This window comes from Cygnus atratus, chromosome 8 (assembly GCF_013377495.2).
Source record: "Cygnus atratus isolate AKBS03 ecotype Queensland, Australia chromosome 8, CAtr_DNAZoo_HiC_assembly, whole genome shotgun sequence".
Lineage (NCBI taxonomy): Eukaryota > Metazoa > Chordata > Aves > Anseriformes > Anatidae > Cygnus > Cygnus atratus.
The window spans coordinates 30,848,870-30,875,001 of NC_066369.1; the positions used below are offsets into that span (position 1 = coordinate 30,848,870).

At 56.7% G+C, this 26,132-nt stretch overlaps 2 protein-coding genes and 1 long non-coding RNA gene across 3 annotated transcripts in view; all 3 read left to right on the forward strand.

Moving 5' to 3' along the window:
* Positions 1 to 16: 16 nt before the first annotated feature.
* AK4 (adenylate kinase 4) lies at positions 17 to 9,427 on the forward strand. The gene is made up of 5 exons (XM_035564476.2): positions 17 to 460; positions 5,670 to 5,789; positions 7,179 to 7,351; positions 7,683 to 7,801; positions 8,834 to 9,427. The coding sequence occupies exons 1-5, from the start codon at positions 316 to 318 to the stop codon at positions 8,946 to 8,948; spliced, it is 672 nt and encodes a 223-aa protein (XP_035420369.1). The 5' UTR covers positions 17 to 315; the 3' UTR covers positions 8,949 to 9,427.
* Positions 9,428 to 12,428: 3,001 nt separating this feature from the next.
* The window catches only part of DNAJC6 (DnaJ heat shock protein family (Hsp40) member C6), a 46,125-nt gene continuing 32,421 nt past the window's right edge, over positions 12,429 to 26,132 (forward strand). Inside the window, exon 1 of the mRNA XM_035564494.2 lies at positions 12,429 to 12,511. Coding sequence (XP_035420387.2) covers positions 12,490 to 12,511 — 22 coding nt within the window. The 5' untranslated portion in view covers positions 12,429 to 12,489. The remainder of the gene's footprint in view (positions 12,512 to 26,132) is intronic.
* LOC118256991 (uncharacterized) lies at positions 13,036 to 16,224 on the forward strand. The gene is made up of 2 exons (XR_004781424.1): positions 13,036 to 13,715; positions 16,016 to 16,224. It is a non-coding gene; the product is annotated as an uncharacterized LOC118256991 (long non-coding RNA).

Consider the following 26,132-nt stretch of genomic DNA (forward strand, 5'->3'; position numbering starts at 1 on the left):
CCCACACACCCCACCCCCCCCGCTCCGTGCTGATGTGTACGGGCGGCGGGTGAGCGGCTCGGCACGGCTCGCCTCGGCTCCCCCTCCCCCCCCCCCCTCCTCCCCCCCAGCACGCCATTTTGCGGGGCTCCCCGGCATGCGGGGTCCCGTCGGGGGCGGCGAGGCGGCAGGGACCCCCCTCAGTGCCCCCCCCCTAGCTCTGGGTGCCCCCCCGCGGGCTGCGTGAGGCGGGGGTGTGCGCGCGCGCGTGTGTGTGTGTGTGGTGTGTGTGCGCGCTGCGGCGGTGCCCCCCAGGGACCCCCGGCGCGGCCGGCCATGGCCTCCAAGGTGCTGCGGGCCGTGGTGCTGGGCCCCCCCGGCTCGGGCAAGGGGACGGTGTGCGAGAGGATCGCCCGCAGCTTCGGGCTGCAGCACCTCTCCAGCGGGCAGTTCCTGCGGGAGAGCCTCCGCCGCGGCGGCGGTGAGTGCCCGGGGTGCCCCGACGGGACGGGGATGGACGGGGATGGACGGGGACGGGGTCGGGGTCGCGCACGGACGGGGCGAGCCCCCGGGGGGAAACCCCCGTGGGAGGTCGTCGCCTCGCTGCCGGCCCCGCGGGGACGAGGCGGCCCCGCGTGTCCCCCTGCTCGGCCGCCGGTGTGCGTCCCTCCTGGGGTTAGAGGCTGGAGTTCGTTTGTAGGCTTCTCCCTCCATCTTGGATGTGCCGAGCTGGCCCGGGGAAAAGCGGGCTGAGGCGCAGCGGGGAGCGGGGTTTCATCCCGGCCCCCGGGTGGGCACGGCTGGGGAGAAGCCCAGCCAAAAAACCTGGGTGTTCGTGCACCGACGGCTCAGCCCCGGCTCCTGGGGTCACAGACCTCCCGTGTCAGCTTCGTCGTCCACGAGGCTTTTGTAGGAATGGGGTTAAATCGCACAGCTTGGGTCCCAGTGCCTGCCGCGACACCCGCGGTGCGGGGGATGCGCTGGGAACGTGCTCGTGTTCACGGGGAAACCCCTTTGGGAAGCTTGCTGTGGGTTGTGGGGTGTCCCGACTGCGTGCGTGCCGTGCCAGCCCCTACGGTGAGGCCACTGGGGTAGCACGGGGCTCCCCTGTGACCCCCGAGTCCTTATTAAGCTCCCCTCCAGAACCAGGGAGGCCGGGGGGCACGGTGCTGCCAACCCACCCCGTGTTTCACATCCGAAGCCCTTCGGAGGGCTGACGGTCTGTGCTGTGCTTCGCCGGGGCCAGCCGTCCCAGCCGGTAACGGATCCAGCAAAGTTTTGGGAGCCAGCAGCCGGGCGGCACGGGGCTGCCCCCAGCCGTGGCTGGGCAATGCCGGCGCTGCTGCTCCCAGCGCCGCTGCTCGCGGCGGGTGTGCGAGAGACCTGCCCGGGGAGGAAACTGACTCAGAGGAGCCATAAAACGACACAAAACAGCCCAGAGGAACAAGACGCGCTTTGCCTTTTTAGAGGTGTGACAAGAAAGGGAGAAAAAAAAGGGGGGGGGGGGGGGGGAGGATAAACTTTCAGAGCTGTGTGCTCTGTGGGGCGTTGCACGCTCGTTTAAAAATACCCAGATTTCCTTCCATAAATAAAAAAAGCACGGTAATATTTCCTCTGGGGAGAGGCTCGAAATTTGGAAAATCCCAGTAACTCTTTTGGCTGAGCCACGGAGCACCTGGGCAAAGACCAAGCGGTGCAGCGGCGGGTGGGAAACGTGGCTGGAAAGGCAGGTAAGATTGCTCAGGAGTAGAGCCGCCGTAATTTCACACAGCTGACGTGCCTTTCAGGTGCCACCTTTGACTTCGCCTCTGGTCATAGCTCTCAGTAACGTGCAGCTGTTTGTTTGTTGGTTTTTTTTTTTCGCTTCTTCCTTTTTTTTTTTGCTATTTGCTTTGGACGAGCTGTTACATGACCACGCAACGAAGCGCCAGCTCTGGAGGAAGCTGGATGGAAGTAAATTCCCTTCCTGAGTTTGTCATCCGCGCCACTGGTTTTGCATTGTAGGGGAGATGAGGCCAGTCGTACAGACACCCCGCTGCCCTCCAGAGGGACCCGCCAAGGGGTTTTAGAGCAGCCTCTGGGCAAGGATGCCGTGCGGGGGTGGATTTGGAGGTGATTTTCCCATCTCAGGAAGCCGGAGGACACCCGAGCATCCCGCACAGAGCGAGCCCCGTGGCTCCACGTGGTGCGGGGCGGCTGGGTGTGCCGCTGCCGCTGAAAACCTTGGGGTTTTGTAACAGTGACTTGGCGAGTGCATCCGCTGCCACGGATGTGTTGGTTAATCAGTGCCTCGTTTAGTGGCTGCCCTGTTGTGCAAAAGTGCTTTGTTTGGATCTCGGGAGAGTAAGAGGTAAAGAAACTGCTTTTGGTGCTGTGCAGGGGGTACTGGAGGGCAGTGACCGTTTTCCTCGGCCAGTTCTTGTCCCAGTGCCCAGGTCGTTGCCTCTGGTGCCTGCAGCGTCCCGGGGTCTCAGCAGGGCTCAGCGAATTCCAACAAAACCGCACGCCCTGGGAGACGCCTGGGTCTCGTGGGCGCCTCGCTGCCCCGCTCGCTGCCCCGCTTTTGGGGGGCAGAAGGGTGCTGTGATGACGGGAACCATGAGCTGAAGGGGGTGGGAGAGGGGAAAAGCAGGGCAGCTGCGAGGGGGTCAGTGACGTCCCCAGATTTGTGGCCGTGCCATGCTCCAGCTCCCCGGAGGGAGGCCAGGCTGGCAGAGACAGGGTGAGAGTGAGAGCCCTGGATTGGGGAGGTGGATTCGGGGGCTCCGAGAACCCCATCCAGCTGGGGTTGTTCCGGCTTGGTGCACAGATAACCACGGGCAGTGCTGCATTGACCACCCGGAGCTCCTCCTCTCCATTAACGCTGCGCTGCTGTAGCCTAAACAAGAAATCCTGCAGAAGGTTGCCCCGGGGGGCCCAAAGCCCGCGTTATCTCGCAGCGTCTGGCCAGGGGGCCGCTGGCAAGCGAAGCCCTCGCGCCCCACAGTGCTCCCAGCCGCAGCCCGCCTCCTGCGCCCCGTGTTCGGGAGCAGCCTCTCCTTGAGCCCCCGCGGCCTCTGCAGCCCCCAGCCGCAGCGGGAGGCGTCGCTGGAGGCCGGGCCCCGCTTTGATGGTACGGGTTCAGGGGCACGGGTGCAGGGTTGCGCCAGGGAGGGACGGGGACAGCAGGGTCTGAAGTCCTGCGGTCGTTAGCTCAGCGGGCCGGAGCGATAGCAGCGTGGATTTTGGCCCCCGGCTGGGGTCTGCGCCAGGCCAGGCGGGTGAACCCCTGACCGTCGCGCGGCGGGCCCAGGATCTGCAGAGAGAATCCGTGCACGGGCTGAGGAAGCCCTGCCCAAACCCCGCCACTGCACGGCTCGGGGCTGGGGCACGCTTCGCCGGCGAAATGCACGAGGTGGGTTGGGAAAGCTCGAGGTGAAGCCTGCCTTACTGAAGCCACGCGGTGGGAGCAGGGCTGTGCTGCAGGGACAACGAGGTCCAGCGCATCCCGGGTGCCGGGAAGCTCTGCGGGTCCTCCGCGAGAAGTGTCTGCCCCCTCCTCGGCGAGAGCGGCGCCTCCAGGAAACGTCCGTCAGGGAGCAGCAGGCGGTGGCTGCTCCTCTCGTGGGCACGGGAAAACGCAGCCCCTTCGGTGCAGAGCTGTGGCCTCAGGTGGCCGTGCGGGATGCGTTCCAGGCTTCGCAGCCGTGGCTCGGTGCATTTTTGGCTCACGGCACCGGGGATCTGCTCCCGCAGCCCCCCCGAGCCGCAGCCGGTCCTGGAGCTGCGGGGGTGCCGCTGGGGACCCCGCCAGCCAGCACGCGGCAGTGTGCAGGCGCGTGAATAAATATTAAAAAAACATGGGCGGGCGCGGGAATATTTATGCCCTAGGAGGTCTCCGTGCTGCTTGCGTAAGCCGTAATGTTTTCTTCCCATCGCCGTGCGCTTCCCCAAGCAGGAGCGCGGCGTACGGGCGGCGACATCGAGCCTGTGGTTGGGAAGGGCACCGGGTGCTGCCCTGGGCGGGCGCTGTGGCTCCGGGCAGAGCTGCTCAGCGGCGTTGGTTGCTGTAATTGTGGGGCGGGGGCGAGGGGCTCTCTCCGGGAGCCGTACATCCTGCACGAAGCCTCCTGCCTGTCAGAAACGCCGCCTGTGGTGCGGGTGCCTGCCGGGTTCGACGTCTCGCTGCCGTCTGGAAAAGCAGGGCCTGGAGAGCCCCTTCTCCTTCGGTCGGCTCGCGTGTTCCAGCTGCTGTGCTCCAAACTCACCGATAATGAACACCGGGACCAGTACGGGGCCCAGCCCGGGCAGAGGCGGTGCTGCAGGGGTTGGTGGGGTCTCCCCTGGAGGGAGAGACGGGCGGTGGGCAGCCCCACCGATGGGCAACCCCACCGGGGCTGGGATTTGGGGGGCATTGCCCCGCCTGCACCTCCCTCTGCGCGCAGCCGGCGGTGCAAAACCCCAGCAGCCGGCCCCGTGCGGCCCGGCTCGTGGGACTTCAGGTGGAGGGCTGGTGCTTTGGGAGGGCTGAAACGCGCTGTTTTCCCTAGAAAACATGCGAGAATGTTCATTTTGGTTCCAAACGTCGTCAGCTGCTCGGGGAAGGGGAGCTGGCCTGGTCCCCGTGCAGACAGAGGGGGCAGAGCCTCTCCGGGGGCAGGGGCAGGACTTGCCCCAGCTGGTGGCAAGGAGTAGCTGTGTTTTCCAGGTAGTTTCTTCGTGTCTCCGAGTGGCTAAGAGAAAACTGTGGACAATCTGTAACGTGAGACCCAGCCGAATTTGTCTCGGGCCCCTTTTCTCGCCGCCTGCCCCGTGCTAGCCGTGCCCGTTGTGCGGGGCTGGTTGGGGGGCGGGCAGAAACCACAGCAATCCTCCTCGCTGTTCAAAGTACCCAAGCTGCAATAAAAATGGGGAAAAAAAAAAAAAAAAAGTGGCACCGAGCCTGCTGGTGGCTGCCCAGGTGACCGAGGCTGCAGGGAAGGTGGATCCGGGCCAGGTTCGTGCCGCGGGGAACCGTCGCTGCCCCGCGGGGCTCCCCCCGAAGCACTTTCTCAGCTACAGCTGATGCGGGGGGGGAATCAAGCAGGAGCCTGCTCAGGTGTAGCCGCCCTGCAGGTACGCTGCAATTACGTTCTCAGGTGTTTGATCTGGGAAATAGTTTTCTTATCTGAGTGTATCTTGAGCTGAGCCTCTGAAGTCTTGAAGCCCCGTGGAGGGGAAGCCGTGTTCTGCTTTCTGCAGCCGTAGCGAACGCTCCGAGGCTTGTGTTTTCAAACGAGCTTTCTGATGGTGCCTGTTTACTGCCGCAGTCTGCATGTGAAATCTTGAATTCGCACCTCTTAGGATAATTTCGAAGAGATAGTGCCAGCTTCTCGTGACGACGGCCGTACGTGGAAGCAGGAGGAGGCAGACTTGCTTCCTCCGAGCCAGGTGCTGCCAGCTGTACAAACGTTACCCAAACGCACCATTTGTCTTCATAACTTCACTGGAAACCTCTCCGAAGCGCAGTGACGGCCGCCGTAATTCTGTGCAGTGTAATTATTTGTACTGCAAATGTACAAATTTGTCCCCTCTGAGGACAGGGATGCTGCCGAGAGGCTGCCGGATGAGCGATCTCGGAGGGCAGACAGAATCTGAGGGGGAGCGGTGCTTTTTTAGCAGAAATGTCATGCACTTTTTTTTTTTTTTTTTCTTTCCTTTAACTTGAACAGAAGTTGGCGTCTTGGCAAAGCAGTACCTTGAGCGAGGCCTCCTGGTGCCGGACCACGTCATCACGCGCGTGATGATGACGGAGCTGGAGAAGCGGCGAGCGGAGCACTGGCTGCTCGACGGTGAGTGCCTCCCGGACGGGAGGATCCCAGGGGCCTTTAAAACGCCACTGTGCTGCCGATGGGTTTGCAGCAGCAGGAGAGAGAAGACCAGAGGTGCCTTTTGGGGTCCTGCTGGCGGCAGGAGTGGGGGCAGGTGGCCCTGAACTGCTCCCCAGGGCAGTGCTTTCGGGGGCCAGCGTGAAGTCCACCTATAATTGCAGTAAACCAAGAGCTCGAGGAAGGGCTCCACAACCTTTAAGTTGCAGAGCTAAAAAATAAGAAAAGGTTCGCCCCGAGCTCCGGCTGCCCTCGTGGGGACGCTGCGGACAGCCGTGGTGGCCTGGGTGCGGGAGGAGGCAGGTCCTGACGGCAGCGCCCAGAAGGGCTGTGGGATTTGGGGAGGGGAGGGACGGAGCAAGTAGCTGTGCCCTGGGGGTCCGGCAGCACTCCGGGACCTTGAGCCCTGCGGGGTCAGGCTGGGTTGAAGCAGCCCCTGAGTTAATGGGATGTGAGAAGAGTTAGTTAATAGCCAGTTACTAATAACCGCGAGCCTCATTTCCTTATATCGAAGAGTTTCTTTGATTGTTTCCCAAGTTTTTAAGTCACAAAAAGAGGCAAGTGGGTGAACAAGCCACCCCAAACTCAATCCTCGCTATCAAAATTTCATTACTCTTGTGATAACATTACTTAATTCATCTGCTGGTTGGCAAATAGTACAGTGAGTAGCGCTCTATGAACAAATACGTATTTTTGCTGCGTTAAAACTCAAGCGTTTCAACATCCACGAGCGTCTGCATCGCAGTGCTCAGATCCAGGTTCGTGCAGCGCGGGGCTGTGCTGGGCTGGTTGGTGGCGGTGCGTGGGAGCTACCCCCAGGCAGCACGGCTCGGGGACGAGCTGCTGTCCTGCCACTGCTTTGTGCCCAACACCATGCCAGGAGGAGCAAGGAGCCTGCTTATTTCAAGCAGTCCATACGCAAATGACAGCCCGACTAGGCGCGGTGAAGCAGACCTCACGTATTCTTCCTCATAACGACTCGTTCATTAGCTGTGGTGGTGTCCTGACCGGCTCTCAGCTAATAATTCTTTGCTTGGGAAAAGCCTGGGGTTTTTCAGATCTTCGCTGAGCTCTGTGGTGGCCTGCAGAGGCGGGGAGATGGGGCAGGTCCTCCTGCTGGACACGGTTTCTCGGGAGAAGACGAGTCCGCAGCGACCTGCGTGCTGTATTTTGGGAGCCGGTGCTGGAGGAGCTATTTTTTGTCGCAGCCATCTGGCGGATGCCTCTCTTTCACACCATTTGGGCTGCGGCGGGGAGCTGCGCTATCTTTACAGCGCCGGGGCCGCGGGGCGGGCAGACGGATGCTTTCCTGCCGCTCACCCGGCCCCTCTCTGCCGCGGCGTGTGCCCGCAGGTTTCCCGCGGACGCTGGGGCAAGCCGAGGCGCTGGACAGGATCTGCGAGCTGGACCTGGTGATCAGCCTGAACATCCCCTTCGAGACGCTGAAGGACCGCCTGAGCGCCCGCTGGATCCACCCGGCGAGCGGCAGGGTCTACAACATGGAGTTCAACCCGCCCCACGTTCACGTAAGAGCCCGTAGCGCCGGGGTCGTGCCCGTCAGGAGGGAGACGAAGGTCAGAGGCGCCTTGTGCTGCATGGGCGGGCTGGCACAATCCTAAATTACATTGGGGAAGAAGTGCCACGTAGTAAGACCCAGGGGCTGCGGGGCACCGGAGGGCTTTGTCCTTGGCAGCTGTCCCGCAGGAGTTGTGCAACGTGCACTTAGCCAAGTGAGGTTTGTGTTAAGCGCCGTGTGAAGGCGCTCGGACGTAACTGCCTCGAGCAGCCGGGGCGTGGGGCAGCTGGGGCAGCTCTCCGGGGAGCTGCAGCCCCTGGATGGCGTTGGCCTTTCCGCAGGGCATCGACGACCTGACGGGCGAGCCGCTGGTCCAGCGCGAGGACGACAAACCCGAGGCCGTCGCTGCCCGGCTGAGGAAGTACAAGGATGCCGCCAAGCCAGTGATAGAGCTATACAAGTGAGTGGGACCATGCGAAATAAACCACAGCGTGCCCACGGCCCCTGCTGGGTGCTGGGGGGCAGATCGCTGCGCTCAGCAGCGCATCGGGGTCCACGGAGGTGGTGGTCTTGCAGAGAGCGCTTCGCTGTGCTCGCAAAACCAGCAGCATCTTTCTGTGCTTCTTAAAATAACACAAATGGACGAGTTTATTAAATAACCCCCTGTGCTGCGCAGCCCGGAGCGGTGTGTTTGCCCTGCAAAAAACAGGCTGAGGCCCCTGCCCTTTTAGGTGAAGTACGGGGCAGTTGGCAGCAGGGCAGAAGAAGGGAGAGCAAAGGGTGGTCGAAAATGCGTGGGCCGGGAGCATCCACGCTTGAGGGGAGGTGGGAAGGGGTCCTCCAGCTGCTGCTCACGTGGGAACAAGCTGTGTCGTGAGCATCTCGGTAACTCTGCATCCTTAAAACATCCCTCAGAGCTCAGCTGTTGAAGCTTCTAGCCACGCATTGCCGCGCTGACACCCAGGGCTGGCTTGGGTGGCTCCGCTGTAAGCGGCCGGACGTGCTTCAGGCTCTGTCCCTTCTGCACGTGCTGTTGTTGTTTTGGGGCAGGCATCCCCTGGCCATGTTGGGGATAGATCTGGGGTTGTGAGATGCTACCAGGACCTGGTGAAAGGGTGCAAGGAGCATTTTAAAAAGGAAAATTGCCCTTATGTTGGGCAGGGTGGGAAGCAGGGCCCTAATTGTCCCACGCCCTTAAGCATGTGAATAAATCCTGCGGCCTTAGGCCTACAGAGTGCTTTAGTGGGGACGGAGGTGAGCTGTGAGGTGTGTGGTGGGATTGGGGTGGCCGCCTGGGTTCGGCTCGCCCATGTGTGAACACGTTTAACCCCTTGCTGCCCTTCCTGTGGCCCCGAAAGCCACGGGCGAGCTTCCCCGGAGTAGCTCGCGCTCCTGCTCTGCAGGCGGAGGCATTTCAGCAGCACGCCCTGCCTGCAGATGTCCCGTCCCTAGGTGCTGCTGGCACTGACTTCTCCTCTCAACTCTCTTCCAGGAGCAGGGGTATCCTGCACTCGTTTTCGGGGACAGAGACCAACAAGATCTGGCCGTACGTGTACGCTCTGCTTTCCAACAGGATCCCCCCCGTGCACTCGGAAGAGGAAAACTAACCAGTTTGGGTGGAGGACCAGGAACTGATGTGATAATGTGTTTGGTTTCTCTGCACAGTGCTGGAGCTGTGCTCTAATTAGGTGATCAGGCAGTACCTATGGCTGCTTCCCCAGGCGTGCTGGATAACAGCTGTGGAAACACAGCTATAGCCAGTATCAGGGTGAAAAGGTCTTCGCTTATAAGGTCAAGTCTGCTAGAATAAGTGTTTTTTTTTTCTTCTGAGGCTAGAAAGTATTCCTGCCGGTGATCCAACTGCACAGATCAGTGATGCAAACCTAGGTAATGATTATTTCAGGTTTACACAACTTGCCATGATTTCCCTGCCACCCCCCTATGAAACCCCAACCTCTCTCTAAGCCTATACCGTGTCATTCCATTGCTCCACAGTACTGTTTACTGCAGATCACTCTGTTGTAGTTTTTTTAAATTATTTTCTATTAAATTTATTTCTTAAGAGAAATAAAGCTCTAGAATGCGAGACTTAGCCCCGTGGGAATTGGTGAGGAACGCAGAAAACGTTCACATTACAGAGCTCAGAAACGTGAAGATCACATTTCCAGTAACAGAAACAGAAGAGGCAAAACATGGGAGGTAAACTACACACTTGTGCTTTTTCTATAAAGAGAGATGAAAAAAAAAAACCCACGTTATGAAAAGCTGCTATACAGTCTGCTTGTCCTGAGCTGGTGTGACGTGGAGCAGGAAGGTGAGCAGGTCGGTGCCAGGGAAGAGCTGCACTCCTCGTGCTTACCTTGCCCATAGCTTTTCCTACCATGAGACACGTTGGTGTTGTAGTAGCTTCTCCCAGAGATTTATTTTAACGCATTTTGCTCTGGGGGAGGATTTGAGTCATTCCTTGTTCCTTGCTGCCTTTGTACCCGAGGTCCTTGTGGAAACCCGGGCTGTTCCCTGAGGAAATGCCTGTCGTGGAGGGGTTCGCCCGCAGTGGCCGCAGGCTCTTGCGCTGCCGTCCCGCTGTCAGTCCTTATGCCCATGAGGGCTGCCAAAAGTGGTCGTGCCCTGATGCTCAGCCCATTTCAGCAGCGTGCACCTCGTCTCAAATGGCATCAGCGTGCCCCTTCCGCCCTGACGTGTTTGTGTAACTGGGATTTAAAGGCCCTGCGGGTGTTGCTGCTGCCCCGTGTGCAGGAGCTTTGGGCGCAGACCCCAGCTTTTCTGAACTGGACGTGCTGTGAGCCCGCGGGGGGCTCGCTGCTGGGGCACAGCACCGAATCCGTGGGGATGCTCTGCTGGTCTCCTCGAGTTGCCTTATTTTATAGACTATATATTTAAGAAAAAAAGCAAGATGTGTATTTTTTAAAGGTTTAGAAAAAAGCACTGAGTTTTAGCATCCACTTTGGAGAACGCTTCGCTGAGCTGCTTGCCCCGGTGGAGCTGGGCAGCGTAGCAGGGATGCAGAAAAGCTGTCGCTACTCCACCCCCGTGGCATCAATTAGAGCGGCCTGGGCAAGTTTCTGGTGCTGAAGTGTCACTGTTTTGTTGCTGGGAGAGCGGGTCTCTGGCAGGGCGGGGGGAACCGACTTTGGGGTTTGTTTTTGGCTGCTTGTGCAAACCTTCAGCACATCTTAATGCCACCAGAGGAGCCCCTGACGGTTGCTGGCTCAGTCAGAGGCAGCTCTGCCATGGCTCTCTCCTGATAACGGAGCCAGAAGCCGTTGGGCATGTGCCGAGCAGCAGCAGCCATCCCCCATGTGGTGCCCAGCCCGGGGCAGGGCTTGCGGTTGGGTTTGCCCCAGGAGAGACCCCGAGCACTTGTTTTAAAGGCTCTGAGCCCTTCTGCAGATGCAGAAGTCCTGTGACCACGCATGCCTCCAGCCCTCGGGACAGATTTTTCTACAAGAATTGTTGTACTGTGCACTTTCGTAGACCAAACCCCGCAGCGGCACGCACCCTGCCCCTCGCCTTCCCTCCCTGCCGTGTGCTCCTTCGGCTCCGTGCTGAATCCCATTCCCTCCAGCGCCGGCCGTTCTGCAAGGACCAAGGTGCCGCGCGGGGGGCACTGAGGGCCTGCGCCCCAATTTGCTCTTGCAGCTTCTTCCGGGGGAATGGCCACCGCTGTGCTGCTGCTCGAAAGATGTAAATAAAATTTTTCTCCTGCTTATCCCTGTGCTGGTGGTGTCTGTCTGTGAGTTTTGCCTGATGGCCACTGCGCTGGGCACTGCACAAGCCCTTTCCCCACACCAAGGCAGTAACGGGCTCGTGTTTGACCCAGGGTTTGTCCATGGGAGCCTCTGGAATTACTGGGCATGAGGGGGAGGAGGGTGAGGAGGAAGGAGAGGAGCTGGAGCATCCCCACTCCGATGGGAGGAAATCCTCCCCTATGTTTTTTGGCTTGAACACAATGCTGCTGTTTGGGTCCTGCCTTACAGCCAGCTCCTTTAGTTGGTAAAATCTGAACTAAAAAGTTAAAAGGGCAGCTCAGGTGCTGCGGATGAGGCTGGCTGTTCCTCCCCTTCCACTCTTGTTGCACAGCAAGTCGTTCTCATTTCCCCGTGTAACTTCCCCCAGTAAAGGCACTGGAGCATTAGGTGCAGCAGCAACGCGCCAGCTCGCGCTGTGCCCCGAGTAATCCGTCACGTGGATCGGGGCAGAGGGAATTAAAAGCTGGAAGTGCCCCAGCTCATCATTACCGGCTCGCGGATCCCATCGTTTTTTTCTTCTTTTTAATTACAGCCAGCAGCTCGGGGCCCCCGTCCCACGTGTGGAGTAAAGCAGAGACTCTGCAGTGACTGGGAGGGGGAAAAAAGGGTGATGGGGTGGGAACTGCTGCTGAGAGCGGGGAATGGGGATCAAGGAGCTGAACCCCTGTGGGGGAACATGGGGGACGGGTGGGTTTGGGAGAAACCCAGACGGCTCTGGAAGTTTGTGCCGGCTGCGGCTGCCCTTTGGCTTGCTGCCATCGCCAGGCACCGCTACCTGGGGGTAAAGCACAGGCCCCTTTGGCGTCGCTGCCCCGCGATCTGTCACTCCCCGTTTTCTCCCCCGCGATTTCACGGAGGGGAAGGCGGCTGCGGGTCTGCAGCCGAGGGCTGCCAGTATTTCTTCGAACTTCACCGCGACCCCAAAATCATCCAGGTTCCCACCTTTCTGCCTGCTCACCTGTATTGCACAACGCCCCCCCCCCCCCCCCGGTTTGTGTAAGGCCCGTAGCGCCCCGCTCTTTATTTGCTCTCCGCGTTCCTGCCGGTTGTTCGCAGCCAACTTGCTTCCACTCGGCCTTCGGGGCCGCCGGGCGAGCAGCCCCGGGGCCACCCCGACCCCCCCGGGGGTCACCGCGCATCCCCGGGGCCGGGGGGGGGGGGGGGGGGGAGACACGGGACGCGAGCTACTGGCGGGGCTTGGATGGCGCCGGGGGCTCCGCCTGTCCGTCCGTCTGTCCGCCCCTCTGTCTGCCCGGCCGGCCGGCCGCGCGGCCGCGTGCGCGTGCCCGCGCCGCCGCCGCCGCCGCCGCCGTCGCCGCCGCCGCCCCCGCGAGCGGGCGCTGCCGGCTGCGGCGCGGCCCCGGCGGGCGGCGGGAGCATGGAGGCGGCGGCGGGGCCAGGTGAGGCGGCGCCGGGCAGGGGTCGGGGCCGGGGTCGGGGCGAGCAGCCGGGGGAAGGGGCCGCTGGGGGGCCCGGGGGGCCGCTGCCCGTTGTCTGGGGGGGGGGGGGGGGCCCTACGAAGCCCGCTGCCCGCTCGGGCCGCCCCAACGCGGCCGCGCAGCCGGGAGCGGGGCTGCCTCCGGACTGCACCGAGAGCTGACATCCCGAAATCCCGGGTCCCTGCATCCCGAAATCTCGGCTCCCTGCCTCCCCGCATCCTGAAATCCCCGGTCCCTGCCCCCCCGCATCCTGAAATCCCGGCTCCCTGCATCACGGCGTCCCAAAATCCCGGGTCCCTGCCTCCCTGCCTCCTTGCCTCCCTACATCCCGAAATCCCGGGTCCCCGCATCCCGAAATCCCAGGTCCCTGCATCATGGCATCCCAAAATCCCGGGTCCCTGCCTCCCTGCCTCCTTGCCTCCCTACATCCCGAAATCCCGGGTCCCCGCATCCCGAAATCCCAGGTCCCTGCATCCCGGCATCCCGGGTCCCTGCATCACAGCATCCCAAAATGCCGGCATCCCTGCACCCCAAGTCCCTGCTTCCCCGCATCCCAGGTCCCCACATCCCTTCACCCCAGCATCCCAGCGTCCCGGGTCCCTGCCTCGCTGCATCCTGACATCCCAGGTCCCTGCAGCCCTGCCTCCCTGCAGCCCTGGTCCCTGCTTCCCTGCATCCCAGCCCCCCGGTCCCTGCCTCCCTCCATCCCGGCATCCCCGCTTCCCTGCCTCCCTCCATCCCTCCCGGCACCCCGAAATCAGTGACCGTACGCAGCAGCGCTGTGAATGCCTCTTGGGCATACCGCCTCCCCCGAAGGGAAAGGAAATGATTTGGGGGCTTGAAAAAATAATAACAGCTTGTATCCGGGCCTTCCTGCGGCAAGGTTAACCGGTGTACGTGTAGCACAGAAATGCTGATACGAAGCGCTGATACGCAGCCTTCTGCAGCACATCTGCTGCGAGGCTGACCTTCAGAACTGCGTGCTTCGTTACTGGGAGACAAACACGGCGCTGCCTTCCCTGCAACAACCCTGCTTCAGGCCCGAGAGAAGGAAAAAAAAGAAAGAAAAAAAGCAAAATTCGTGGCTGCTGCAGGAGGGGCCAGCAGGGCCGGGGCGAGTGGTGGGCTTGTGGCCTCCGGACCTCCACTCGCCGCTGCGGTGCAGGTACGCGGCTGTCCTGCCCGGCACTGCTGCTGGATCGCCTGAAATCAGGAGATATTTAATGTTTTTCTGGTGTATTTGGGGCTGTCATTACTGCAGCCTTATTTTGCGTGCTGGCAGGGGGAGAGGTAGAGGTGGAGGAGGAGAAGAAGAAGGGGGAGGAGGAGGAGGAGGGTGAGGAATATTTTGGCCAGGACTCCAGGACTGCAAACGACGGACTTTTTCAGTGCCTGCATTTAGCCGAGGGCCTCCATCTTCTGCTGTCCCTTCCCCAGCAGATTTCTCTTAGTCATAGCCTTCCCGGAGAGAAAAAAATAAACACGCATCTGTGCATCGAGCCATTCCGATGGCACAGGCAGCATGAAGGCAACCCGGGCCGCACTATATTTAGACAGCTGTGACACAGCCTGCTTGTTTATGGCCCCAGAAAGACTCGCAGCCCACAGATGCAGTATTTCGGGGCGGCTGTGGCCTTTAAGGAGGAACCACGCTTTGTCCTTGAGCTCCGGGTTTCTCCGCTGGCCCTGGCAGTGCTGGCTGCGGCCTTTAACTGCTGACCCAACTAATCTGCCCCGGGCCGCACGCTGCGCCCGCCGCCCTGCCCCGAGCAGCCCTGGCGGGTGCTCGGCCGGCCAACAGGATGGATTTTTGGTGGGGATTTGCTGAAATCCGGCCCTGTGCGTGCCGGTCCCCAGCGTGCAGATTTGGAGGATAAAACCCTGGGGCTGCAGAGACGCGGCCTGGAAATCCCAGCTGCCAGGGCGCCGCTGTCGCCGCTGCTCAGATGGGATTAGGGGCGCGGGAGAAGCTGCCGTGAGGAGCTCTCAAAGCCGAAACGCTATAAATAGCTCTTTCTATTATTTATAACCAAATATGAATAATAATTTATGAACCTTTAAGGTAGTTCATGTTACGATAGCGTATGAAGCCCTATTTTGGTAGGCGCTGTAGACAATATAGAGATTTTATTTTCCTAAATATATTTTGGTCTTCAGTAACCCAAAATACACAGGATGGGAAATGGTATCCACGTAGATCTGAACCCTGGCAGGGAAACAGATGCGTGCTGAGCAAACTCATGCAGGCAGGCTGAGGCGGGGGCCAGGATTGTGCCCGAACCCTCTGCGGTGGAGCTGTTGCCGTGCAGGAGGTGTGGGACGTTCGCTTGGCGGCAGCGATTCCAGCCCAGGGTGTGCCGTGTGTGCTCAGGATGCTCTCCCGGGAAGCCAGGACAGTGCTGGAGCTGCCAGAGCCGAGGTTTTGGGGCAAAGGCAGCGCTGGGTGGCACGGCAGGCGCGGGCTGTGCTGTGGAAACCGAGAAGCCGGCTTCTGGCTCCTGCAGTGCTCCATGCATGGCCTGCGGCCACAGCCACGGCGATGCGCTGCCAAGTCCCCCCACACCGGTGCAATTCAACCTCCCGCCCCTTGAGACGCATCCAAGCCGCTCTTCCGAAACTGCGGAGTGCAGGCAGCGCCGTGGGGAGAGCGTCGCCTGCCTGGGGGCGGCTGCAGGAGCACGGCCGAGGAAGTGAGGAACGGACACAGACCTGGGCCCACACCGCACCGCCGCCACGGTCGAGGGCTGTAAGCCAGCTGGTGCTGTGAGCGGAGACAGGCCCCGCGCTGCAATGCTTCATACAGCAGCCAGAATGAGTAACAAGGCTCTGATAATATTGTTCTTCCAATTAGTAGTAGAGCAGCAGCCCACTACCAGAATCTGTAAGAGCACGGAAACACTTCAACGGGGGAAAAAAGAAGTGCTGGCTTTGTGGAGAACCTTCCGGTGCTATCAGGCCCACCTGTATCTCCCCACCCTTCGCAGGCAGGACCTCACGTAGATGTTCGTCAGAGAGAAACTCTGAAAGCTGTAGCGAGGATGCTCATCCCCTGCCCCATCCTCCATCCCGTGCAAGTGTGCCGGCTGGAGCGGCATGCGAGGGGTGGCGGTGCCGCCTGTAGTTCCCCTTCTGCTCTCGGGGCCGTGCTCACGGCCTGCAGGGCTCCTCTCCCGTGCCCTGGTCGTGGCCACCTGAGAGCCTCGGCTGATTATTTTCAGACACAGCGAGTGCTGAGGGAATCGCATCATGTCTCTGGAAAATGAGCCAAGGCGGTTTGGGACTCACGGCATTGCTCGTGCCAGGTGAAAGCTGAGCTGCGCGTCACAGCTTACACATTTGATCGGGGATGTTAGCATTTGCCACAGGAAACCCATTTGCTTCCTTTAGTTTTCAATCTTTTCTTTAAATCAAACTCCTTAATCTTCCTTTTTTTTTTTTTTGCCTTTTTTTTTTTCCTAATGAAAGTAAAATCCTGTTGAACTGCTGCTGGGGTCAGACGCAGAAGTTAACCGCGGACGACTCGCTTGCTGTGTGTGGAAGAAGCTGTATAATCACCTCCCTCCTTGTTCGTACCACCAGCCTTTCCCAACGCAAACAATGCCCTGAAAGGGGAAATTCAGCATGACACTGTGGACGTTTTGCATGCGTTTATAAATGCGGAGCTCTGGGTGCTAGCTTTGTGTTGTGTTACACGCAGCAGAAAGGAGCAGCAGCACAACCTGCAGCTGTGCACCGGCTGCACGGAGCGTTCGCCTTCCTGCTCGGTCCCGAGGCTCAGCACCACGCTGGGCTTTTCCCGAGGCACCAGCTGTGGGGCAGGCGCTGGGTGCAGGACTTGTGCCGACGGAGATGCCGCTGTGGCTCAGAACTCGTGCCTCTCCTTCTAGTCGGCATCACGCACAAGAGTATTTTGCAGCCTTGCAGACAGGCTTTAGGAGGCCCAGATTTTTCATGGCATTTAGCCACTTGTTGTTCAGTGAATGGGAAGCAATGGGTGGTAGGCAGGCACTGAAATACCTGATTTTTACCCAAATACCTGATTCAGCCTTGATGCGCTGTATGGACGGCTGCACAGCCTCTGATTTCCCAACAGCTTGCAGGCTGGGGACTTCCTGAGCTGACGGTGACACTCTCCAATTTAATGTCCCCTTGGGCATTGGTGTCCCTTGTGTTTCCCCAGCTCTGTGAACCGCTGCTGGGGAGCCCCCCGAGTCCTTGAACACTCGGAAACAAGGTCCTAGGCTGGCGTGAGTAAGCCGTGCATCGTCCCCAGCAGCAATTTAACAAGGCTGAGAGGCGAGCTACAAAAACATGCAGAGGCAGCAATACACTTAATGGTGTGTGATATCACGGAGGGCAGGAACGGACGGGGAGATAATAACCCAGTCACACTGAAGTCACTGGAAAACAAAATAATGACAAGCTGTATTGATAAAAAAGGGGGAAGAAGGCAGGGAGGGTAGTGCAAAGGGGGATGGTTTGTATGTGCTAGATTTATTTCATGGCCAAGTTGTCTGCCCCCAAGTCCTGACCCACAGTGGGAACGCTGTGCACTGCGAGAGAGAAGACACAAACCCAGGAGCCCGAGGGGGCCGCTTTCTTTTCAGATTTTACATTTTTGGCTCCCTGGTAAGGTTTAGATTTTCTTTCAGAACAACTTTTCTAAGCCACTTCACAAAGGATTGGATCATCTGACTCCCCTCTCTCCACCTCCATTCCTAAAAATCCCAGCCCGATCTGCCTGGGGCCCAGTGCATCCCACAGGGGTAAGATGCTGCGCTGCCCTGAGTAGCTGCTGCCTGAGCAGCTCCTTATTTCTCCAGCAAATCCAGGCCTGGACAAACCATTCCCATAGCCACAAGCAGAAAAGGAACCGCATGGCTGTCCTTGACTCCAGTCCAAATATCCCTTATTTATCCTCAGCACAAGTCCTGATACTGCTCTGAAACCGTATTTCTGGCTCTGTACCCAGGGCCTGTACCTGTGGTGCTATCACGTGCCTGTTCCCCGAGTAGTGCACGGGTGTCAGTGCTCCTGGGCAGCCCGTGGAGCTGCACGAACGATGAGCAAAGCCCCCAGGTGGGAGGGCCCGGAGCGTCACCCTCGCTGCACCGGCCATTTACGCCCCAAAGTCATTTGTGCTGGAACCACATCTCATGCCTCGTGTCTGAATGTGGCGACAAAAGTTTTGAGGTTTTTGTTGTTGTTGTTTTTTTTAATATTTCAATGCACCAGGCCAAAAGTAAAATGGAAACATTAAGATATTCTCCACCTGTGGCAGCAGCAACCCAAAACGCAGTGGTATTATTTCTTCCAGTCCATCTGGGCTGCCTGCTGATGGGAACCGAGGCAGACCTGGCCCAGACGAGATCTTGCTGGCTTTAATCAATTCAATCAGATTTGCTTAACCAGGGTTAAACGAGCAGCACTTATTTAAAATGCTGGCAGCTGGGGAGGGCTTGGGTGTGCTGGGCTCTCCCTGGGGAGGAGGGTGGTGGGACAGATATTTCTCCTGAGAGTAAAGCTCGTGGGCGGTTGCCAGAGTAAAATACCCATGGGGCAGGTTCAGGAGGAAGGGTCTGACAAAAATGTGGTGATGCTCTTGCTTTTCTGCTGAAAGAGTCAAAATTAGGGTCAAAGCTAACCCATGTGAGCCATGCTCTTCCCTGCCCGGTGGGGCTGAGCTGGTGCGAGCAGGGCCATAACCCCATGGCCATGCATGTGGCTGGGGAAGGGTTATTTTGGGGTTAGGTTCTGTATTTCTGCCACGATGTGGGACTTCTGAGGGTAAATGTGATGCTGTGACAGATGCAGTCATCAGGTCTGTACCAAATCAGTTTTTAGGGCAGGGAAGAGGCTTTTACTGCATCAAATTCGTGAAGACTAATTAGATTAAGCATCAAAATCTCAAGTTGAAAATACAAGCAGTGCCCTGCTACCTAATGCATTCAGCAGTGTCTGTGCTGTAGACTTGGGTACTAAACGAGCACAAAAAGGTGGTGGTGGGGGCAGCTGTCTTTTTTGTTTGCTTTTAATGTCAAAAACTGCTTTGATTTACACAGGTGTTAAGCCTCCTGGCCCTGGCAGGCTGACTTCTATGGCACATAGCTCAAATCCTTGATAAGGTGGCAGGGTGGGTTCCTGGGCTGTTGAAGGGTTCTCCAAAACATAGCTATGGCTGAATGCCATCAGCCTTCCTGGAGAAGTTGTAGGGAAGGTAAGCAGAATTAAATGAGCTTACAATTTTTTTGTTACTTTTTTCCCCTCCCAGAAAGCTCATTTTATAGATTATTTGTTACAAGGCTGTCGAAGGAAGTTTAAATCTGGGAGTCTATGAATTAGGGTGGTTTGATTAGGGTTTGAGCCCTTTGAAGAGAGAGGAGGCAAAAATGTTAATTCTCAGCATGCAGTGATGGCACAGGGTCCCACTGCAGAGGACACAGTGCACGTAAACACAAAGAGAAAGGAAAGAAGAAATTATGGTGCCTTGAGGTGCAGAGAGAATGATCTGCCCTACAAAGCAGTACCAGGTGCTTTGGGAAGTGGGAGTACAAAATCAAGCAGTGGGGACAAGCTCTGCATGCTGTTTATGGTCAGTGATAGTACGGAAACAATAGGTGGTCTCTTGGCCTTCTCTTAAGGTAAGATAAAGGGAAAATTTCACACATGAATTTTCAAGAAACAAGTGTTTCAGTGAACAGAGTGAATTTGTTGTTTGCAATGGAATAACTTTGAAAAAAATGTTTAGTTCATTGAATTTTAAAGGTATTGCCTGGGATAGTAAACTAATTTTCAGGCGATAGCTGTACTTCTTTTGGTACTGCACAGTTTGAATGTGTTCATGAAGAATTAAGAGTTTAAGGTTTCACCTTAATTGTGCATCTAGTTGGGAGAGAGGTGAAAAAGAAACAATGCCTCCATACATTGTGTGCTTGATTACAGCTACCATAAAAGACTTCTGCCCAGGAGAGGCTGCAGCCCAGACGGAGGAGCAGACAGTGTTAGAGCCTGGGCAAATCAATTGACATTTGCAAGGTCAGCAGTGGGGAGGGAGTTTGTATCTCCCGAGTCTTGAGCAAGATGCAGTCCTCTTCATCGCATCGTTAACATCTCCTGCAGTCCTAATGGCACCTGCCAGCCTTACAGTTCATACATTATAAAAAGTCTGTTATTTTGTAGCATCATTAGCCATGACTCAATAAGCCTTCGAGGATGCTAATGAATTTTTCTAAGTAGCTGTTTCCCTGGACCTTTTTTTTTTTTTTTGCTCTCATTTTTGAAAGCCATCTGCAATTTTCTTTTTTATACAGCATTCTTTATGCTGCAGACCTCCAAACAGGAGAAATTGTATGACCATTGACAGACCGGCCCAATTTAAGGGATGAAATGGGTGAGGAAGGCATATTACTTTATATGTGCTCTTTGGTTAAGCTTCCCGTAGGGCTGGAAAATGAGCGAATATGTGAAAAATCAAATCCCACATAACGTAGTCCCCTAATTCCACCAAGTGCTCTTTGCTTTGTAGAACTGGTAATTGCCCCATGGTGCCCCGGGAGGCTGTGCTGTCCCTGCTGTGTCTGTACTGATGCTCTGCAGAGCCCAGGCCTGGAGTGTCAGGGTGCTGTGGGATTCCTCTTGGGGAATCCTTGGGAGAAAGACAGCTATGATCCCCCAAATGCTGGGACAAATCTGGAAAGAGAGGAATTAATGGATTCAACAAAGAAAATCAAGCTTTCTTTTCTGAATGGGACTGCAGTCTGCCCACTGCAGATGCAAGGTCAATATCGGTGTTGGGTAGGAAATGCTGAACCCTTTTCCCATAAGAACACTTTTGGAAGGACTTTCCTTTCACTGCCTAATGCAGATAGTCCTTTGCAACATCCCCCTTGCTGCTCACCTGTGAGAGATGACTCATGGATTCAGGGCATGGTCTCGTCTAAGCTGAGCTCAAAGTGCTGGATGAAGGCCACAGAACAGGCTAGCGAGCACGAGTGACAGTTCAGCATGGGGGTTAGGCTGTGTAGGGTATGTGCTGTGCCAGGCTCCCCAGCTCGTTCCCTCCGGTGTGAGCGTGTCCGAGTGCTTGTGGTGACGTTACATGGCCTCGATGTGTGCTCTTCACCCAAGAGCCTGGCTTTGCCTCTTCACTGGTGGGCTGTTATCTCAGTGAGCAAGATAAAGGAGAAACCATCTTGAATCCCTCTTCTCCCCTGAATTTCCCATTTTAATACTAGAATGTAGAAGGAATTGCCATATCCCTGGTTAACTAGGAAAGACTCACGGATATCCCTCAAAAAGTGCCTGCACTTTTATTTTGTCTTCGCTAGGTTGCTGCAAATGGGCAATGTGAGGGAGAGGGGCACGTTCCTACTGGTGAGCATCGCAGTCTATGTATCGCTCTGTACAGAGCAATGTATTAACAGCCCACTAACGAATGGGTAGCAAATACCCATTTCTAACCTTGAGTTCAAGCTGCTACTGTGAACCACTTATGTCAGGTTAATTCATTTTAGTTTGTTGCTTGTAAATCTGCTTGGATTTTTCTGAGGAAAATTCTGGGTCACAGATGTACCCGGTCTGCAGTGTAATATGAAATTGTGGGAGTTACGTAAACAGGCACGCCTGACGAGGTACGGCTGTACCAGCTGCCCCCTGCCCTGCAGTGCCGAAGAGGGAAGTTTAAGCTAAATGTTAGAAATATTTCAGGTTACGGCCATTGCTACAGAAGTGCTTGGTGGTGGTACTGCTTCAGAAGCAACCCCACTCTGTTTTTCGAAGCAGGGTACTTTGTGTCCTTCCTGTAAGAGACCAAAGGCGTGTCTGTCATGTCTGGATGCTACAGATTTTTTTTTTTTTGGTCTTAATTTTTCCTTAAATTAAAGAGAAATGGATGTATTAGAATGAGTCCAGAGGAGGCTGCGAGGATGATCAAGGGGCTGGGTCACCTCTCCTGTGAAGATAGGCTGAGGGAGCCTGGAAAAGAGAAGGCTCAGGGGAGACCTGATAGGGACCTTCAGCGCCTAAAGGGGGCTGCAGGAGCGATGGGGAGGGACTGTGTAGGGATAGGACTGGGGGTAACGGCTTTAAGCTGAAGGAGGGCAGACTGAGATGAGACACAAGGCAGAAATCCTTCACCGTGAGGGCGGTGGCTGAGTGGGATCTGAGCAGCCTGAGCTGGTGGCGGGGGGCTGGAACCGGGAGGTTCGTGAGCCCCCCTTCCCCTCGGAGCCCACTGAGACCCGCTCAGCAGTGCTGGCAGCGGCCGCTTCCCTTGGGGCCTCCCTCACCCCCCGCTCCACACAGAACGGGGCCGGAGGGGTTCCCGGAGGAGCCCCGGCCCCGTCACAGCCCCGGGGGGCGGAGGTGGGCGCCGCTCGACTCCTTCCGGGCCCGCGGGGGCGGGCAGGGGGCAGCGGCCGCCCCGTCCCGCCCCGTCCCTCCCTCCCCGCCTCCCTCCTCCCCGGGCCGCTTCTCTTCCGCCCAGCCGGCGGCGGCTCCCGGCCCGGCTCGCCCATGAGCCTGCTCGGGGGGTACCGCAGGAAGCCGGGCGGGGAGGGCTATGAGGCCCTGCAGCTGGTGGAGGGCGGCGGCGGCGGGGCCGGCGAGCCGGGGGCGGGCGGCCGGAGCCCCTCGCGGCAGCCGCAGCAGCAGCAGCAGCGCGGAGCCGATGGCACCATGGACAGCTCCGGTAGGGCCGGGGGACAACAATAGCCCGGCGGGGACAATGGCCCCGTGAGGGGGACAATGGCAGCGCGGACAATGGCAGCGCTTTGTCCCGGCCAGCCGCAGGCCCCCTCCCTGCGGCCGTGGGGTGGGTGAGGGTGCCCTAAAAGCACCCGTGGGTGCGTGGCTCTGCCCTGCTGAGGGCTGGTTTGTGGTTGGGGGGGGAGGGGGGGGGGTGACTGGGGGGCGTGTGGCCGCCTTGTCCCCCGGGGGGAGCGGGAGGCTTGCTGTGATCGCCGCTGCTCGGGTCCCTCCTCTAAAAAGGCAGCCGTAAAGGTCGGGGGGGGCGGTTCTGGTGGAGGACACGTTGCATGCACCGCTTGGTTTTTTTTTTTGTTTTGTTTTTTTTTAAGCAGGGAGCATTGGTCCAGATGGTCTGTATGGCTGGAGATGGGACGGAGCCCGTCGCCGCTAAACCGCGGCTTCGCATTTGCCTGGGTCGCCGGTAATGGAGAACCCGCGTCTGAGGGCTCCTGGGGCTCCGCTGAGATGGGCGGGCTGGGGCTCTGGCTGGGCAGAGTGCCCGTCTCACCCAACGCCCATAACCATCACAAACTTCCAGAGGTCAAACTCAGGCAGGGAAATGCCCCCATTTACTTGCGGGGGACCAAATTTTGTGTCCGTCCGTTGCAGTGGCACCATATTGCAGAGATACCCGCACCGTTCCGTGAAAGGAAGGCGTGGGCCTGAGGCACTCAGCAAGAACTTAATTCCTTAATTCATTGCCGTTGTTTTAACGTGGTGTCCTCTTCTGGGGGAGCAGGGGGCTAATGACCCACGTCTGGACCTGGGCAGGGAATGTCTTACCTTGCATCTTTTCCACGTTTTCTCTGCTGTAATGGGAGTAATGTTTCCCTCTTTCCCCTTGCCATTTAAGTGTGCTTTCTGGAGTTCTTCTTGGGGCTAGCTTTGTTTTTTTTTTTTTTTTTTTTTTTTTTTTTTTTAACTTTTTTACTCCTGGACTTCAGAAATGCAGTTTAATTTGTTGCTATGATATCTTTGCTACAGTTGCTTGTAATAATAGTATGCGTCAGTAGTTTCTTACTCACAGTAGGCTGCTGTGTTACAGTTATTTGGATTCTTACATTAGCATCCACTGAGTTGGTTAGATATTATGGTCAGTTTAATGTCTGTCATTAAAGCAATTGTTTGAATGAGTTTCCTAGAACTTGAAGAACCAAAGGCGTTAGTGCTGGGGAAGGTGGCGTTCACATCTAGCCAGGTGTGGGAGCATGCTGGAGCTCGTGTCAAGCCGTGGCTTTTGTCTCGTGTCAGCTTGCTGTATTATTTGAGCGTTGCTGTTGCAGTCGTTCTGTTCTGTTTCTTCAAGATGTTCCGCTCCCTGTCGAGCCAAAAAGAGGTATTCACGGATAGCTAGACAATGCCTGTGTTTACAGGTTCTGTACAACATCCAGCCAGGCCAACAGTTCAGCTGCAAACTGCAAAGACATCCCAGAGTGGTAGTTCTACGAACACCCTCTGTCTCTTTCTAGGATGCTCCCCCCTTAAATGCGTGGACTTGAGTAAGGACTGTCTCTGGGGCTGAGAAGGTGACGGTGCAGGGGTCTGCGTTAGCCCAAGCTCCCCTCCTCCTGGGCACTTGGTACTCACTGGAAGCTCCTTACAGTCCTCTGCCTAAAGCTTACAGGCACTAGAACCAGCCACACGCTTGGCAGCAACAAACCTCAGGCCTTATTGTGGCCCTTGAATTGGGATTATAGAGTTTTTTTTGATACTTTATCTGTTTCATAAGCATTTTGGGGGGAAAGGGGAGATGGGGGCTCTAAATCTTCACATGAAGTTCAAAAGGGCTGTATCTAGTGTGATGCTCTGCTTTAAATGTGGGGTCATACTTGTATCTGCCTTGTTCATTTATTGTCTGCTGATAAATGACCAATTTTTATCAGTTCATAGCAAAGACATTTTTCTTTGCCAAGTATGAAATTATAAAAGCTTAAAGAGCTGTATCCACCCCTCAGGTGTGCTTTTGACTTCTGGTGATTCAGTAATTGAAGCTGCTCGTGAATTGTGGAGCAATTTATCTTTAATGCTGTGTGGAGATGGATAGTTCTGGTGGGGGAAATTAGGTAGCAGTATAAGAGAGGGACAGGAAAGGAAGGTGGCTGGGGTTTTGGCTTACTAGTAGCAAGGAAAAAATACCAACATTTTTATTTATTTTTAATAAGTAGATAATATTCGTATTAAATACTTGAGCCTCCTTCAGCGGTGGTGACAAAGTCTAAATTCTCACGATGGGGAGCAGCAGAGCGTGTGCTGGCTCGGAGAAGAGACCTGAGTCCTGGGGATGGCGGGGGACGAGGTGGCTCGGTGACTTGTGACAGTGCAAGGGAGCTGCTGCTGCCTCGTGGTGGGGTGCGGGAGCCTCTGCCCTGCACAGGGATGCGGCTGATCCCAAAGGTGGAATCCTAGAGAGGTCCTGGCCAAAGCAGAGCTCGTTATGTACATCCCCCGTACCTGAACTCCCTTGTTTCTTTTTTTCTTTTCTTCTGGTTTTAAATGATGGTTTCATGTGTGGCAGAACAGCTGCTGCCTGCGTTATCAAAATGGCTGTTTGCAGCTGAGGAGTGAAATGGTCCTGAGGTCCCAGCCTGCATACCCAGCACCGCAGGATGTTTAATGCAGGAGGCTGTGAGGGCAGGGGCTGGGCTCTGTCTGGCCGAGTCACTGCTGTGCTGGGGGCTGGCCTCTCCGGGGGCTGTTACAGAGCACCCCGGTGAAGCTGCAGAGCTGGAGAATCAAAGCTTCCTCCCTCCCTCCTCTTCTTATTGCTCATCTGCACTAGGGCAGCGCGCTCCAGACACAGAAAAATGGCCTTTACTGTCTGGAAGATGTGTGTATAGATTAATATTAGGTGGTTATGGAAGTTAGGCTGGTGAGGATTTGTGCTGAAGGCAAAGTGCTGACAATTCCGGGGCAAAGTGCTGGTGGATGTAACTAGCTACACCTGCTACTGCTGCAATTACGTGAGCTGAGAGTGGGGCCCTGTGGGTTTTCATGATTAACTTTTTTTTTTTTTTTACTAGTTCATAGAAATCAATCTTAAAGTATCATCTCTTACCAGGGGCTTGCTATCTCATAAACAGCTTCTTGCAATGCAAGTCATCAGCAGTTACAGCTGTGCTGTTGACTTCCAAGCACTTAGGATTATTGGCTTAGTGTTTGGGGGGCTGGTGTCCGGCAGAGGTGTGGGGCTGCACGGAGCTGCTTGCCCCCTGCTGCTTGCGACCGTGGGCTGTGAGCACTGCAGGGCTCTGGCTGCTGTTTCCAGCGTCTGAGCTTGGGAAAATCAGACTGTGAAAGTCTCTGGGGCTGGTAAACACTTGGTCCAGATCGTTAAAAATTCATCTGCTCCCATAGCCTGTGCCATGCAAGGAAGCACTAACGCGAGCTGTTTAATTGGAGAGGTGACCGTTTGGGCTGCTGGAAGCCTGCCCTAGGGTACCCTCGTGCTCACAGGCAGTGCAAGTGGAAACTCCTTATGCTGGAGTCCCTCACTATCAGGGTTAGGTTTAGCTCAAAGGAATTAAGAGCAGAAACTTTATTTGAGGTAGGGCAGATGTCTCAGGGCTGGTATCTGAAGCTCCATGTGTTATCACCTTGTCTTTGCTTGCTTTAAGCTTTGCTAGGCTCAAACCATTCAGAATGAAATGCTGGCCTGTGTGTGGTCTGAGATTTAAATTGCAGTGTAGCTCCCTCATATAGGGTTATGTTTAAGTTCTGCGACACCTGGGGTGGGCACTGAAGCTCTGTGCAACTGCAGCATGTGCCCTGAGCGCTCAACCCTTGATGTAACACTTTTAACAACCCCTACAGAATATGCTAGATGCCATATAGAAGC

Coding starts and splice junctions, on each gene's coding strand:
- AK4 (XM_035564476.2), top strand. CDS start 316: ATGGCCTCCAAGGTGCTGCGGGCCGTGGTGCTGGGCCCCCCCGGCTCG. Junction 461..5,669: donor GAGCCTCCGCCGCGGCGGCG/GTGAGTGCCCGG, acceptor TAACTTGAACAG/AAGTTGGCGTCTTGGCAAAG. Junction 7,352..7,682: donor TCAACCCGCCCCACGTTCAC/GTAAGAGCCCGT, acceptor GCCTTTCCGCAG/GGCATCGACGACCTGACGGG.